This window comes from Ictalurus punctatus, chromosome 11 (genome assembly GCF_001660625.3).
Source record: "Ictalurus punctatus breed USDA103 chromosome 11, Coco_2.0, whole genome shotgun sequence".
Lineage (NCBI taxonomy): Eukaryota > Metazoa > Chordata > Actinopteri > Siluriformes > Ictaluridae > Ictalurus > Ictalurus punctatus.
Window position 1 is genome coordinate 17,402,776 of NC_030426.2, and position 16,592 is coordinate 17,419,367.

At 37.8% G+C, this 16,592-nt stretch overlaps 1 protein-coding gene across 2 annotated transcripts in view; it reads left to right on the forward strand.

The window, feature by feature from the left end:
* The first annotated feature begins 274 nt into the window (after window positions 1-274).
* Window positions 275-16,592, forward strand: part of tprg1 (tumor protein p63 regulated 1) — a 32,163-nt gene continuing 15,845 nt past the window's right edge. Inside the window, exons 1-4 of one of the 2 annotated variants that reach the window (XM_017480073.3) lie at window positions 275-378; window positions 1,304-1,618; window positions 4,352-4,443; window positions 7,674-7,850. In XM_017480073.3, coding sequence (XP_017335562.1) covers window positions 1,352-1,618; window positions 4,352-4,443; window positions 7,674-7,850 — 536 coding nt within the window. In that variant the 5' untranslated portion in view covers window positions 275-378; window positions 1,304-1,351. The remainder of the gene's footprint in view (window positions 379-1,303; window positions 1,619-4,351; window positions 4,444-7,673; window positions 7,851-16,592) is intronic. The other variant, XM_017480074.3, reaches the window with a different exon arrangement.

Consider the following 16,592-nt stretch of genomic DNA (forward strand, 5'->3'; position numbering starts at 1 on the left):
AATGCAAGAGCAAACTAACCTGGGTATTTACTGTATTTTGTAAAGGAATCCTGGCTGTTTATATATATATATATATATATATATATATATATATATATATATATATATATATATATATATATATATATATATATATAATGTGTGTGTGTGAGTGTGTGTGTGTGTGTGTGTGTGTGTGTGTGTGTGTGTTTGCATTACAGAGAGATGAATAAGTAGGTCTATACAGGCTAGATATTAGATACAGTAATTTGACATGTATTTCTTTATTTGGCCACGCCCACTGCTTAAACATCCAGGAAGAAGGAAGACGTATTTTGTGCACCTGCTACTGTACAAACATATCCGGTGTAATATCGATAACTTCTCGCTCAGTGGCCGGTAAGCGTCCACCTTTTTATGAATTTTATTTAAAGACTTCCCAGAACCGACTTTCTTGTGTGTTAGATCTCGATATGGAGTAAAGAGTGTAAATCACTTGAGAGTGTGTGAAGTGACAGGTTGTGGTCTGTGTTGCTGCGTAACTGCTGCGCGGAAGAATGTGCGCTTTGGTTTCATTTTATTCCAGTTAAAATACTGTATTCAAATCCTTTAATATCTTTGAAATCATTTATTTAAATTATTATTACAATATTATTGCATATATTCAACTCGTATGTTCCGTCTACAGCCGTTCAAAAACTTTCTGTGGCTATTAGACTGTAAGATGTTCTCATTGCGACGGATTCTGTAAGAAATACGATGTGAAATAAATGTTAAAGAAAAACGAAGAAAAATATTACATGAAAAGTCGTGAGTTAAAAAGTTGTTGACGACTGGAGACCATTTGATCCTTGTTTTCTTTTGTGTGTGTGTGTGTGTGTGTGTGTGTGTGCGCGCGCGCGCGTGTCTGTCTGTCTGTCTGTCTGTTTCTGTGTGTCTGTCCATCTCTGTCTGCCTCTGTGTGTCTGTCTCTCTGTCTGTCCATCTCTGTATCTGTCTGTTTCTCTCTCTCTCTCTCTCTCTCTCTCTCTCTCTCTCTCTCTCTCTGTCTGTCTCTCCATCTCTGTGTCTGCCTGTCTCTGTGTGTCTGTCCATCTCCATGTCTCTATCTTTGTGTCTCTGTCTCTTTGTCTCTGTGTATATCTGTCCATCTCTGTGTCTGTCTGTCTTTGTGTCTCTGTCTCTCTGTCTCTGCATCTATCCGTCTGTCTCTTTGTCTGTATGTCTCTGTGTGCTTGTTTGTCTCTCTGTCTCTGTATCTATCTGTCTGTCTTTTTGTCTGTATGTCTCTGTGCATCTGTTTGTCTGTCTCCTTCCATACAAGTTGTGTTTTTAAGATCATCAGACTCTCCCTGGCTAAATAAGCAGCACAATGTCAGAAAGAGAAGAGGAGTCGTTTAAATCTGTGGAGCTTAAGCAGAATGCAGCTGATTCGTCTAATGTAGACCCTGAGGTCCTTCAGTCCAACCCCAGTGCCCCATCCTCAACTGTCACTCAGAGCACTGAAACTGAGGAGAAGACATCGCCACCAGCATCCATCATCACCACCACCACCAGTACCACCACCAGCACCAATGCAGAACAGAAGTGGGCCACAGCGGTGAACCAGTTCAAGCTCAGGAGATTCTTTGTCCTTCGGGTAATATGCAGGATCTTGCTTTTTAGTTAAAACTCAAACTGTGCAGTGTTTGAGGTGAGATGGGTAAAGTGTGATGTGTATTACGTTTTTAGTTAATCCAAGTCATTTAAAATGCAAGGCAATGTTATAATCTTAAAGACTTAAAACTGCTCGAAATATTTTAAGGAATGTAATAGAAGTCTAGTTGTGTTAGTTCTACCATTCAGTGTTAATCTTGATAACGTTGCTCAGTTAATAGCAGCAGAAATAGTAGCACTCTTCAGAAACATAAAGTTTGGTTCTATTTCTGTAAAAACTCTAAACAGCTCTTGTTGATAGCGCTCAAACTTTGGGTATTGTTTGTGCATGGTTTTCTGGTCTATACTCCCAGTAGAATGCAAGATATAATGTGTTTCAGTCTCCGCGCTCATTGTTATTCTTACAGTGTTAATTGTACATGTTCGCTCAGGTCTAACAATGAAGTGATCCTTTACCCGCCCATAGTAAATATACTTAATGACATGTGTGAGGCGATAAAGCTCACCTTCCTTCCTTTATTGTATACACACACACACACACACACACACACACACACACACACATACACTCTCTCTCTCTCTCTCTCTCTCTCTCTCTCTATCTCTCTACCTGGTGTTTTTCCACACAGACCTTGGAGAATTTGTTAATCAAAACCTGTTTTGAAAACTCGGACACTGTTCACAGCCTTGTTGCAGTAACAGAACAATGCAGTAACAAGACAGTCAGAGATTTCACTTTTAACAAATCCCAGGTTCTTGTTATCTGACAAAGGCAAAAGTAAAAAAAAAAAAAAAAAAATATGCACAAAGAAATGTTTTGCATTAAACCGCAAAATGTTTGACAATGTTTTAGACATAAAAATACTACATGATTATATATACGTGTAATGTCCTGTGTAATGAGCTTTAATTATTTATTTTAACTATGAAATCTAAAATTCAATTAGTTATGAATGAAGTGTTAGTTAATTTACAGGGATGTGCGGGGGGGGGGGGGGGGGCTTTTTTCTAAATTATTTAAAAGAGCCCCTCTCAACATTAATTAATAAACAATTATATTATGTATAAAGCATTTGAACTCAATTTAACACGAGCATGCAAAAACAATTGCAAATTAATCACAAGAAAGTCTGAGAATTTTCCTATTTATTTGTCCGACTCAAGTCTGCCGTCAGATAGTCTCATTGTCATGACGCAATCGCGATGTGTCTCTCTTCAGCAGTCAGACAGGTATGCTGAGACCACTAGCTCTTCTGCTAACCTTTTCATAATATTAGCAGAATTTATATGCTTATCGCCAGTAGTTTTCAAATTGATTGAGAGGGAATGTGTTGGGAAGTACTACCTACTCAAGTTCGTTAAATTTCCAAAGCTGCAATTCATCTTGTTATATTAGACCTATATGTATGTTATATAGTCAGTAAAAGCACGATGTCAAACAGACAGAGATGGCAGAAAATTTAAGAAAAACTAAAGAAAGAGGAAGCGAAAGGAACAGCTACCTTATCAACATGGGTGAAAAAAGGTGCGCTAATATGAGACAGATAGTTGCAAAAAAGGCATCATATGTTTACTAAGAGTTAGGCTTGCTGCGATAGTCGGTGTTACACGGTGTTCTCTTCAGCCATACAGCAGTTACCCTTGGCCCTCGTGGCACCGCCTCCACTGTCATTTTGCTTTTTTATATAAATAAAAACCATTTAGTTCAGTTGAAGAACGTTCAACAGACACTACAAATTGAAAGCGTCTGCTCCATTCAGCATGAGCATGATATATATATATATATATATATATATATATATATATATATATATATATATATATATATATATATATATATATATATATATATATGTATGTATGTATGTATGTATGTATGTATATACATATGTGGTATATATATATAGAATATGTATACTACATATATATACTGTATTAGTTATACTATGTACATATAGACACTTGCCCCTCGTTAACTAATATGGTATTTGGAAGACAAAAATGACAAGCTTTGAGACTAAAAAGCCAGTTCAGCAAGCAGTGCTGCAGGTTTATGGAAATCAGAGAGCTGCTGCCAAATGTAAATTTAATTGTGAAATTAATAGTTTTACTGACTTTTACAGTAAGTGCCATGGGTGTGTCACTACATTTGTGGATGGTACTTGTGGAAAATACTGTAGTTTTTATTTTATTTTATAATGTTTAAAAAAAAAAGTATAGGTTCTTTGGATTCATCTCTCCACTAAAAGTTGCTGTTTTGTTGTAATTATTTCTATGAATGTAAAAATAAAATACCATTAGGTTATATTAGTAGTGTTCTTCTCATATTCATTATTGTGACCACACACAATCTGTTTACAGTGTCTACCAGGGTGATAAAAATATGTAGTTAAATTCAAGTTAGTAAAGTAGTTAAAGTAGTAAAGTAGTAAAAATTAGCTCTTTGATCATGTAACCCTTTTTGACATTTGAGCCCCTGCCCCTGAGGAACTCTCTACATATCCCTGTTAATCTGTGTTGTTTTGCTAACTTCTTTGTTGCTTCTGAGAATGCTTGTGTAATGTTAAGTGTCCCATAAATAATTCATTTTTTAATGAAATATTAAAAGCATTAGCAGTAACAGCTTGTCAGTGAACAGAGCTGAATGATCCTAAATGACCATGTTGAAGTTTTCATCTCAATGACTGCTGATCCTTGTTTTTGGTTATTGGTTTAGCCTGGAACTCTGGACAACGCAATTGAGGACATCAAATCACTGGTAGACCAGAAAGTGGATGGTGCGGTCCAGAGTGTTTGGCTTCTGGTTGAGTATGTTCTTCTTTTGTTTTTATGAATAAAGCACACAAACTTAGACATCATAATATATCAGTATACTTTACATATGCCACCACACCCTGATATAATCACTTCACAGTTTTAATTGTTTGCCTTTAACTGATTGGAATGTTGGTTTTGCAGTATGATATTGTGCTAGTTAAGAGTTGATATGCTTTCTTCTATCAGAGTAACATGGTTCAAATGCACTGAAGTTCCTATTTGAGAAACTGTAGAGTAAAGGACTTCCTGTTCAGTGTTTTATTCATGTTTAGAGAAACCCCTTTTGTGAGGTTAGGTCGATGACGCCTCTGTTGGAAAATTCACCTAAGAATGTTACAGGTTATATCAAATACAGGAAGTATAAAAACTTATGACTATAAATTATCCAGTTTATCTTACAGGCTGTGCTGTTCTCACAACTGCAGATATAACAATCGAATCATCTGTTAAACTTGTGCTAGTTACTATTTAACAAGGAGGAAGCCTGTATGTAAATGGTAAACAAATCATTTTTCCCTTTAACCCATTAACCTTTGACAATTTTCTCCAAGCCCACACACACATGGACTAATGTTGTCATATAATGTGGCAACATTGCACACTAATACTAATGTTAGTAACACACTCGCAGGCAGTATTAAGGAATCCATCTTACACAAGATCCCAACTTGCAAGGTTGCACCTGACAGTCCATTAATCCGTCATGCCTTTCTATAAATAAGGCAGATGTGCAGGAAATTATTAAAGTGAAATAAACAGACAGTAAAGCAGGGCTGCTGAGGGAAGTTTTGCTAAATGTGCAGGCGGATGTCAGCTTCTATCAGTGGACACAAGCTTTCAGGAAATTCTTTTAAAAGCTTACCGCATGTGAATGAATAATATATTGCATTTTCTTCAGCCCAACACACACACACACACACACACACACACACACACACACACACACACACACAACCAACAATTTCCTGTGACCTGCACAGCTTTCTTATACGTGCAGTGTACTTATAATTCCAAATTTCCATACTTTAGGCAATGTTCCAAAGTAAAACATATTCATGTATTACATTGTGTTGCACCTTTATTAGGGGTTTGTTGAATAAATAGTACCACGCTGTTTACACTATAATAATTATAATAATAATATTAATAATAAGTTTGGAAGTGGGTGGCACAATGATTGGTTAGTATGCTTGCCTCGCACTTCCATGATCGGGGGCACGAATTCCACCTCCACCCTGTGTGCACGCAATTTGCATGTTCTTCTCATGCTTCAGAATACTGTTTCCTCCTGGTACTCTGTTTTTTTTACCCGAGTTCAAAGTCCTGCATTGTAGGCTGAATAGCATTTCCAAATTGTCCATAGTGTGTGAATGGGTGTGTGATTGTGCCCTGCGATGGCCTGGCCCCCCATCCAGGGTGTTCCCTGGGATAAGCTCCAGGCTCTCCCGTGACCCTGTGTAGGATAAGCAGTACAGAAAATGGATGGATGGATGGCTGAAAGAAATTTCCTCTAAAACAATTACGATTACAATTATAATATTACACTAATATATGAAGAAATAAAGTGGCATGTTGGCACAGAGGATATTGTTGAATCTCATGGTTCTAGGCTCCCTGGTTCAATCCTAGTTCCAAAACCATGCAGGTGGGTAGCTTGGCTTTGCTAAAGGTGTGAATGCATGTGATTGGTGCGCTGCAATGGACTGGCATCCCATGCAGGGTGAATTACCCCACCTTGCATCCAGTGTTCCCAGGATAAACTCGAGATTGACCGCGACCCTGTCCAGGATAAAGCAGTTAATGTCTGTATTTTTTTGGGTCACTACTGTCTTCTGCCACTTTCTAGCGCTCCCCTGTGACACAATGTCTACCAGCCAAGTAGGATGAACCAAGCCAGAGGAAAGCGCTAACTGCCCTCTTCCACATAAGCTCACTCTGATTGACAGGGTATTGATTTATTATGCTTACATTTGCTCACTTGTCAAATGGTTAAGATTCCAATCTAAACATAAAGCTGAGAAGTTGAGGATTAAGAAACTTGCAAAAGGGCCCACCAGTGGTTGTCCTCAGGTTTAAACATTGGATTTCCTCACGGTCTTCCCATGTGGCTCATGTCGTTGTAGTCCAATATCCTTTGTGTGGGGTTTTAGAGACTCTGGAGCCAAATGTGAGACTTAGATGTGTGACTCAGACGTTGTCTTCCTCTCATTGCCCATCCAATTTGAGCTACAAGGAGTCACTGATGTCCTTTAGAGACAACCCCCCCCCCCAAATAAAAGGCTGGAATTGTGTTCTACTTTGAAATTCCTCTCTCTTTTCTTTTCTTTTTCTTCTCTGGCTCGCCTACGCACCTGCAGCAGCGACGAAATGAGGCAAGAACACAACAATATTTTGCAAGTTTTTTTGTCTTCTGGCTCTGTCTTTGTTTCACAAAAAGGTCATTCACATTCAAAGCTTATGTATCAGTGATTCATCTTCTGAACTCTTTTACTTTTGTGCTCAGTGTAACATCTGGGAACTAAAAAAATGCAAGCATACATATTTGATGAGGTTTTCCTGAAGGCACTTCATGAAATATTGAAGTTTTTAGAGTATGTACATAATTGAGAGGTTTTGTATATTTGTCTTACCTCAAAATAACTTACTGTCAAAATACACTACCCTGACTGCAGAATTACATTTTCATGTAAACCTCTTTAGCAGTCATGTTACAATTCCCGAGGAAAAGCGATGCCAGTATATGTTCTATGTTCCTAATTTCTAAGAATCATGTCATAGTCATTTATGTATTTTCCAATGATGGCATTGTTTTCAACTGTGTATTTTAGTCAGACTTGCTGTGCAGTGGCTCAGTGTTCTTTGTATCACCGTTTGAGATGTAATTCCTCTGTTTGCACTGAATTTATTCAGAAGTTCCCAGAAGATGTGTTCAGCAAATATATGCTCAGTAATCCCGGAAAGATGAATAGATTGAAACACTACTCATCTGTCACAGGTTTCATTCTCCCAGTGCTGTCACTGACACCTTCATCCCTAATCCGTCATTCTTTCATTTCATTTCCAGCAGTGTTTTTCTTTTCAGTGTCTTCATATTTTGATGAAGAATTGTATATATTCTTGTGAAGGTAGACCAGTCAAGACCATCACAATACATTACTAAAAAGAGTACTCAGGGTTTTTTTTTATTTATTTAAATTTAAATATGTTTCTTTGTTCACCAGGATTGATCACTGGAACAATGAAAAAGAGCGAGTGGTGTTGATCACGGAGAACTCCCTCCTCATCTGCAAGTACGATTTCATCATGCTAAACTGCGAGCAGATCCAGAGAATTCCTCTTAATCTTGTTGACCGGATCACCGAGGGTGCCTTTACTTTCCCCCCTCACTCCCTCCTCACGTGAGTATCTTACTCAGATTGCAGAAAATGAGAAATTGACTTCTCATTTTTATTAGTAATTCGTCGTTACTATTATTATGGTTGAGCCTTTTTGCTCACCGTCTCATCCTATAGTGACATAACACAGGAACACATTGAAAGTCAATGAATGAAGGTTTTTTTGTCAGCAATCCACGGAGGTGGATGCACGTGCAGAACATCTTTACTTAAAAAACAGGACACAGGGAAACAGACGCAAGGAACCAGGAGCACCAGAAAACACCAGGGAACAACTAGAAACAATACTATATAAACAAGGCTAGAAAATACTTAAAATATCAAAAAGACTATGCTTAGTAGAAATAACATAAAATGGGTGGAAAAAAGAGAAACAGCCACATCATATATAAACCACAAAAACAATCTGAACGTAATGCTCCAGCAATAAAGGAGAATAAACAGGGAACTTATATAGGTTAACTAATCAAGAAAAACAACAAACAGGCAAGCATGGTAAAACGGGAAATGAGTGAGACAAGAGAAGAAGAAGAAGTTCTGCAAGGACAGTCAGGGGGCCCTCTAGTGGCCCAAGGTGGAATTTCCCCTGGGGGCCATGACAATTTCACATGCACCTTCTTAATAACTTCTGATGACGTGTAATAGATGTGTCAGTGTAATAGGCTTAAATAAATTAGATCAGTGGTCACCAACCCTGTTCATGGAGATCCACCTTCCTGAAGACTTTAGCTCCACCCATAATTGCACCCACCTGACCATTTAACCATTGCCTTAAGAGGTTCTTGATCAACTAAAACAGGTGTATTAGATTTTGGTTGGAGATGAAACCTGCAGGAAGGTAGATCTCAAGGAAGAGGGTTGGTGACCAGTGAATTAGACCCAGTGGACACCACATCTAAGGGGCATTTCATTCTGCATGTAATAACTTTATACAATGCTCAACAATATGCGTGAATCAACAGTCTGGGCTAGAACAAGATCAGCTGAATAATTTTATAATTTCTTTTTTTTTTTTTATGCCGTTTGGTGATGCTATTGTTCTTGGTTCCACAAAAGTAAAAAACTAGAACTCTATGTCAACAGTGTCAGTGGAGATGCATCAGCCACCAACAACTCTAGTCCTCCTTGTTGCTAATTTGCATGCCTTGAATACCCTTAAAATATACTTCAAACAGGAAGGACATATACTTATACATATACTTCAAACTATTTCAGACATTTGGGCTTGGTGTGATCTTAACCCTGGTTGGATCAATTCAAAAATCTAATCACTTCACCTGAAAGTGTCATATAAATTCTACAAACATTCGACTGCTCGTTCTTGAGATGACGTACTAACGAGAATCTTGGATAGATGGACAGACAGATGCCCTGACAACCAGAAAACACAATGCCTGTAAAACATAATCCACTTCAGTTGTTAACAGCAAATAAGACATGTTGATGGCAAAAATTCTGACCTTATTGTTATTCATTTATGAATTATTTATTTGTTATAAGCACAGCTAGCCCATTTACTTGTAATAAAAATAACAATATTTTCAACATCAAGTGTATAATACATGTGTGAGTGAATGTTGTAATGTATGTTATGGCTACAGGGATCCAGTCTGGCTGTGATTGGTTGTTCTTGTTAGAACAGTAAAGGTTAGGGGGTTACTGATATAAGACTGAAATTCAGTGTTTAGTGTTTTTTCTTTGAGCATTTCTTTCTTCATCAGCGGACTAAATCTAATTTGTGCACCTTAGCAGCCAGCTCTCTCTGGAATTCTCTTGTTGGTTCAGAGCTTGTCATATTTACACACTTAAGCCAGATAAGCACTATTACAGTAACATGTGCTACATGAAGCACATCTGGTCTTGTTCAAAGTACTTATACAAACAGAAGCACAACACCTCCTTTTGCACTCTTTCTGCTCTCTGATATCTGATAAACTTCTACTCACCTTTTGTAGCTGATCCTAAAGTAAACTAGGGCTGTGTGTTGCACTCTGATTTGGGAAGTGTAGCATGTGTGGAGATGATTTGAGAGTAGCGCAGTGACACAGATGTGGAAAAGGGCTTTCAGGAAACCAATGAAATGTTCTTCTGTACTAAACATACTTTGCTGAATGATTGAGTAATTCTTGTGCCAATTACTGTAAGCTATATGATTATCAGAAATGGGGAGCTTCATTCAACTGTGTCCCAGTAGTGAAAATGGCTCTGGAATGTATTGCTGATTTATGCCATTGGCGCTGTAGTGAGTGTTCAAGAGCACAATATTCACGCAGGTGTTATGTTACACTGTGTGCTTTCACTTACATCACTGTAGATGGTGCACTACATGGATGCATCAATCATTATTTAATATTGATATTACTTGAAGGTTTTATAAATCAGTCACTCCCATTAGAAATGAAACTCTGCTGATACTCTCAATGTCACTACTTTGATTCTGGACTTCTTACATTTTGCACCGTCCTCACTGCAACACAGTAGTGATGCCTCCTCACAGCTTCAGGGTCCCTGGTTCAGTCCTGAGCTCGGGTTACTGTCTGTATGGAGATTTCCATGTTCTCCTGTGTTCACATTGGTTTCCTCTGGGTCCTCCAGTTTCCTCCCACCTCTCACATGATATGAGTGTGTGTATGTGTGCATTGTGCTCTGTGATGGACAGGCATGTATTTCTGTGTATTCTCTGTATTTCTGCCTCCCACCCAGTGTACCTGGGATCCATTACAGCCCTGATCAGGATAAAGCACTTAATGGAGATGAATGAATGAAAGAAATACCATACCAATGAGAAGCATGAGGCATGACTTAAAGAAATAGTTTTGGCCAAAACCTCAACTTTCAAATGTATTTGACTGGTTTCTAGTCTGTGACTATACTATCTGTGACTATACGACTGTCTTATGTGTGCATTTTATAGCTTTGCACTTGTCTCGCACTGTTGTGTATTTGCACTGTATGCAGTCCTATGTAACATGCTACCATGTTGCACAATGGTCCTGAAGAATTCACATTTAACTCCAGTGTATAAAAGTTATATGGAGGAAAGCAGCTTTACAGATATATATGAATTCAGGATATAAATTTTAAACTTAAAGGTTATCCCTAATGAGCAAGCCAGAGGTGATGGGGCAAGGAAAAACTCCCTGAGACGACATGAGGAGGAAACCTTCAGAGGAACCAGACATAAATGGAACATCTGGAACCTCATCTGGGTGACGCCCGATAGTGCAATTATAAATAATTCCCTTCTATAGCTGTGTACAACATGGTCCAAAATTGCAATTGTGTAACCAGGCCATTCATTATAGTTTTAAATTACCAACTGTTCACTGATGGAGACTTCAGTGCATAACTGTTCATGGGAATTGCAGTCCTAAGCCATCATAGCAAAAAATGTTTGTACCAATTGCAGTCCAACGCCATCTTCATGGTGTGGTACCATACACAGTAATCTTGTGATTCTGTAGGCTGTCCATGTGGGGCCATCTTCAGCAGCAGTGAGTGATTTCCATAATAATGTAATATAATATATGATTATACATTCTAATAATTATCAAGTTATAATATATACCATAATTATATTATAATTATAATATTACATAATAGTAGCGATCTTGAAGCCAGACTTCACTTTCTTCTTCACTACCTTGATTGACATCACTTTGAGCAGAGTTAATTTGATTTGTTTATTTTTATTACGCTAATTCTGCTGTTTTATAAAGTTGTCTGTGTAGTCATTATATAACGAATCAAACAGGTGTGGGAAGATTTTGTCATGCATTTTTGTCACGTTAAATTGACAGCTAGAAGCTTTACTTTCATGTTCATTACAGAATGTCACATGACAGAACAACATTTTGAATGAGGAATTTTTGCAAGAGTAGTTAATACCTCACCATTTTAGATAATGCAAATGGTTTAGCTAATGCGATTAGATTAAAAACATTTTTGAAAAAGGTCTAGATTGTTATATTTCTAATACGAAAATAAAAAAGCAAACTTTAGACGTCAATTATATCCCAGTGAATCTACTACATTTGAGGTAAGAGTAATGTAAAATGGCTTATTTCTTTAAACGGTGGCAGCAAAGCGTAAGGAGGCGAACATTGTTTCTTCTTTTTTTTCTGGAGGGGATTATGTGGAAATGAATGAGGAGGGATGTTATATGGGGGAAGTGTGCAGAATACACAGCCACGCTCTAGTGCATGTGATTAGTGGCTGAAATTAATGTAAGCCTTTCATGGGAAATTTTTTAAAGCAGGCTCAGGGGACGCCAACTCAAGTAGAGCTAATTCAATGAATAAAGCGTAATGCAGCGTAAAGCGCTTAGGAGAGACAGGCGATACTATAGGGCCTTTATCTTCACATATTACATTCAATTATAAATAAAGTCACCAATGAAAACCACCCTAAAGTGCTGCAAGGAAGAAAAGCCAGCCTCAATCCAGAGACAGGAACTCTTATCTTCTTTCACCTCCTTCTCATCTTTCATCTCGCTTATCATTCTATCTCTTTGCTATTTGCTGTTTTCCTTCTCTTGGTCTCAGTCTTTATTTTTAAAGCTATGTCTTACATTATATACTTTACATACATTTAGTGCAATGTGTTTCAGACCAAGGAAACTTCGTTTGTTATTACTTTGTGTTTGCTTCTTCAAATTTGATTTGATTTGTGATAAAATATATATATATATATATATATATATATATATATATATATATATATATATATATATATATATATTTGCTGATATGAGCCATGTACACTGACTGAACACTTTATTACAAATGCCTGTACACCTACTCATTCATGCAATTATCTAATCAACCAATCATGTGGCAGCAGTGCAGTGCATAAAATCATGCAGATTCGGGCAAGCAGCTTCGAGTAATGTTCATATCAACCATCAGAATGGGGACAAAATGTGATCTCAGGGATTTAGACTGTGGCATGATTGTTGGTACCAGATGGGTTGGTTTGAGTATTTCTATAACTGCTGATCTCCTGGGATTTTTACTCACAATAGTCTCTAGAGTTTACTCAGAATGGCGCAATGAAGAAAAATAAAACATCCAGTGAGTGGTAGTTTTGCAGGAAAAACTTGGCCAGAGAATGGCCAGACTGGTTCGAGCTGACAGAAAGGCTACAGTAACTCTGATAACCACTCTGTACAATTGTGGTGAGCAGAAAAGCATCTCGAATTCACAACATGTCAAACCTTGAGGCAGATGGGCTAAACAGCAGAAGACTGTCACAGCAAACCAGTGACTACATTTCCGATCCTACATTTCCCATCCTGCAACATTTCCCATCCTGTAGGTCCCATGGCGACCTACAAACATGGCCGCCATGGACTACACTTCCCACACACACACACACTTTCACCTTCTCCGGGAACTTTAATTACACACTAATGTTGCCAATCTCACACTCATTCACTCCACGCTATAAAAGAGACTTTTTGAACACCATGACTTGGCGTAGTATTGAGTGTATTCTCGTTACCAAGTGGTTGTTCCTTGTTTCTCAGTTTGATTCATGTTTATTGACTTTGTTTTGGATTCTAGCCTTGCCCAGTTTATGCCTGTTTGTAGATCGCTTGACCCATTGCCTGTTTTGACCATGCTCTTGTATCATGATTTGGATTTGTCTGCCTGTCTCTCCCTATTAAGGGTCTTTTAATGGTAAATGGTCTGCACTTATATAGCACTTTTACTGAAAGAGCTTTACACTGGTTCTCATTCCTCCATTCTCACACACACACGGTAGCAGAGCTGCCATGCAAGGCGCTAACTTGCCATCGGGAGCAACTTGGGGTTCAGTGTCTTGCCCAAGGACACTTCGGCATGTGGAGTCATGTGGGCCGGGAATCAAACCGCCAACCCTACGATTAGTGGACAACCCACTCTACCACCTGAGCCACAGCCGCCCCTTTTACTGCACTTGCATCCGTCCTATCCTCCCTTACGTTCCGGGATAAAGACAATGTCGAGTTCAATTTCTGTAAACCAAGAACAGAAAGCTGAGGCTGCAATGAGCACAGGATCACCCAAACTGGACTTGGAAAAACTTAGCCTGGTCTGATGAATCTCAATTTATTTTGAGGCACACAGATGGTAGAGTCAGAATTAGGTGCCAACAGCAGGAATCCATGGTCCAACTTCCTTGTGTCAACAGTCCAGGCTGGCAGAGGTGGTGTAATGGTGTGGGGAATGTTTTCTTGCCACACTTTGGGCAAGAAAACACCTGAATGCCACATCCTCTTTGAGTATTGTTGCTGACCATGTGCATCCCTTCATGGCCAAATTTTCCCATCTTCTAATAACTATTTCCAGCATTATAATGCACCATTTCATAAAGCAGTCTCAAACTGGTTTATTCAGTGGCCTTCCCAGTCACTAGATCTGAATCGAGTAGAACACCTTTGAGAGATTCTCAGCATGAAAGTGTACCTGAAAAACCTGCAAAACCTAACAAAAAGGACTCAATTGTGTGATGCAGTCATCTCAACATGGACCAGAATATCAAAGGAATGTTTCCAACATTCTGTGGAATCCATGCCACAAAGAATTGAGGCTGTTTTGAGAGCAAAGAGAGACCCTACGCAATATCAGTGTATTGTTTCTAATAAAGTGCTCAGTGTACCGTATATTACTGAGTGTGTTTACCCTGGAGAAACTCAGTTTGGATATATGTGACCATAGAAGTTTTTCTTGCTATTTTCCACAATTTTTTTAATAATAATGAAGACATTAACACAATTTGAAATTACACACATGGAATTTTGGAGTTGCCAAGGAAAATGTAAAATTCTTATTAGTATTTGAGATGAAACATTGTACAGTCTTGGTAACTTCTAAACCAGCTTCAAGAATGAGCTTCATCCAGGAGACTTTTCTTAGCTTTCCCTAATACACAAATGCACAGAGCTCCTCACTCCTACTCTTTAGTTCTAATTGAAGACTACTTGTTTGTTACAAATTACAATTTAATTCTATGCGGAAGTTTTACATACTGTAAACTAAAGACATTCTATACTTTATTTTACTGCACTACAATACTACAAGAGACAAATTTCAACCATAAGCCTTTATCAAAATGTTCTTAAGACAATGAAAAGTATGTATTCAATCTAGTGTCTGATCTTTTGACTGAGACAATTTTACGCAAATAAGATTGTAATTCGAATTTATTTTTATAGTGATTTAGACCTGTAATGAGCAAACCAGAGCATACATTGGCAAGAAACCTTGACAGGAATCAGACTCAAAAGGAAACCCTTTCTTTTCTGGATGACACTGACTCCATTTACATGGACAGCAGTAATCTGTTTACTGACCTTATTCTGAATAAGACAATATTGTGATTAAGGTTTTTACATGAGTCACTTTTAGAATACCCCATTCGTGTTCAGGTTTTACATGTTATAGAACATAGAGTGATTGACGTACTTTCTTAATCAGACTTTCTTAAAAGTACTTTCTTAAAACTTTCTTAAAAGTACTTTCTTAATCAGGGTATTGTCTTAATCGGGTTAATATCTGATTATTGTTGTCCATGTAAACATACTGAGTGTGTAGTAAGATTATAAATCATTACTGTTCTACAGCTATATATTAATAAGCTCAAACAATACCAAGTGTGTTGAGAGGATGATCAGTATGAGCATATTGTGAATAAAAGCCCTGATATGAGCACAGGACAGTCTTTATGATTAGAGCAGCAGTTCCTACCTACAAATCTAGAGTATTCAAGTGAGATTTATTCACTGCTGCAAGGATGTCTTTCCACTACTGTATAAATGAGAAGTTCAGATCTTTAGGGCATCCATGTAGGACTGAAGGTGAGTCATAAGTGCTGAAAGAAGACCGTGAAGATGGTTTACTATGGAGTGTGGCATATTAGACTCATTTTGAGCTTGGTTGTTGCAGCCTGTTTTATTGAGATAAAGGGGATGGAGCCATTAGGTTTTGGTCGTTCATTTAATTTTTTTATTTTTTAAATTTTTGGCTGATGCATCATGTGAGAGTGCTGCTACACAGCAGATACAAATTAGGAGCTAAACATTTCAGGTGAACATTTGAGGTTTTGCTAAGGTTTTGGCTTTTGTTCAACACTATAAAATGTATGGAAATTGATGCAGTTCACTGACTGCAATTTACTGCAAAATGTTAGTGATTGATGTGAGATGTTCCAAGAATGAACTTCATAGTGCACATTTGAGACATATCTGAAAATATCTGACACAATACCACAGCCTCGCCCAAATAGGAGTGCACACACAAAATGACAAATGACCAGATCTTTTCCCTCTAATCTTTAAGTATGCGACTGTCAGCCAGGTCTACAATCAATACTCCGAACTCGCACAAATCACCTATAATGATCTGGACACTCCCACCTCCACATTTCACAGCTAACCTATCACTGTGACTGATAAATCCTCATTTCTGCTCTGATCAATTATGTCAGCAATCATAAGTCACTGGTATTATCCACACTGGAACGTTAGCTCCCCTTAGCGATAGATACTACCAAACACTTTATTCCACTTTTTTTCCACTACCAAACCACATTTTTCCTTAATACTCTCATCAACAAGGTGTTTTTTTTTTTTGCAAGAAAAAAATCCTTTTGTCTTATATTTTGTAAGAAAAAAATCCTTTTAATTTATTTATTCATTTTCATATGATTCATTTTCATGTGATTCATTTTCATGTGATTCATTTACATGTGATTCATTTACAT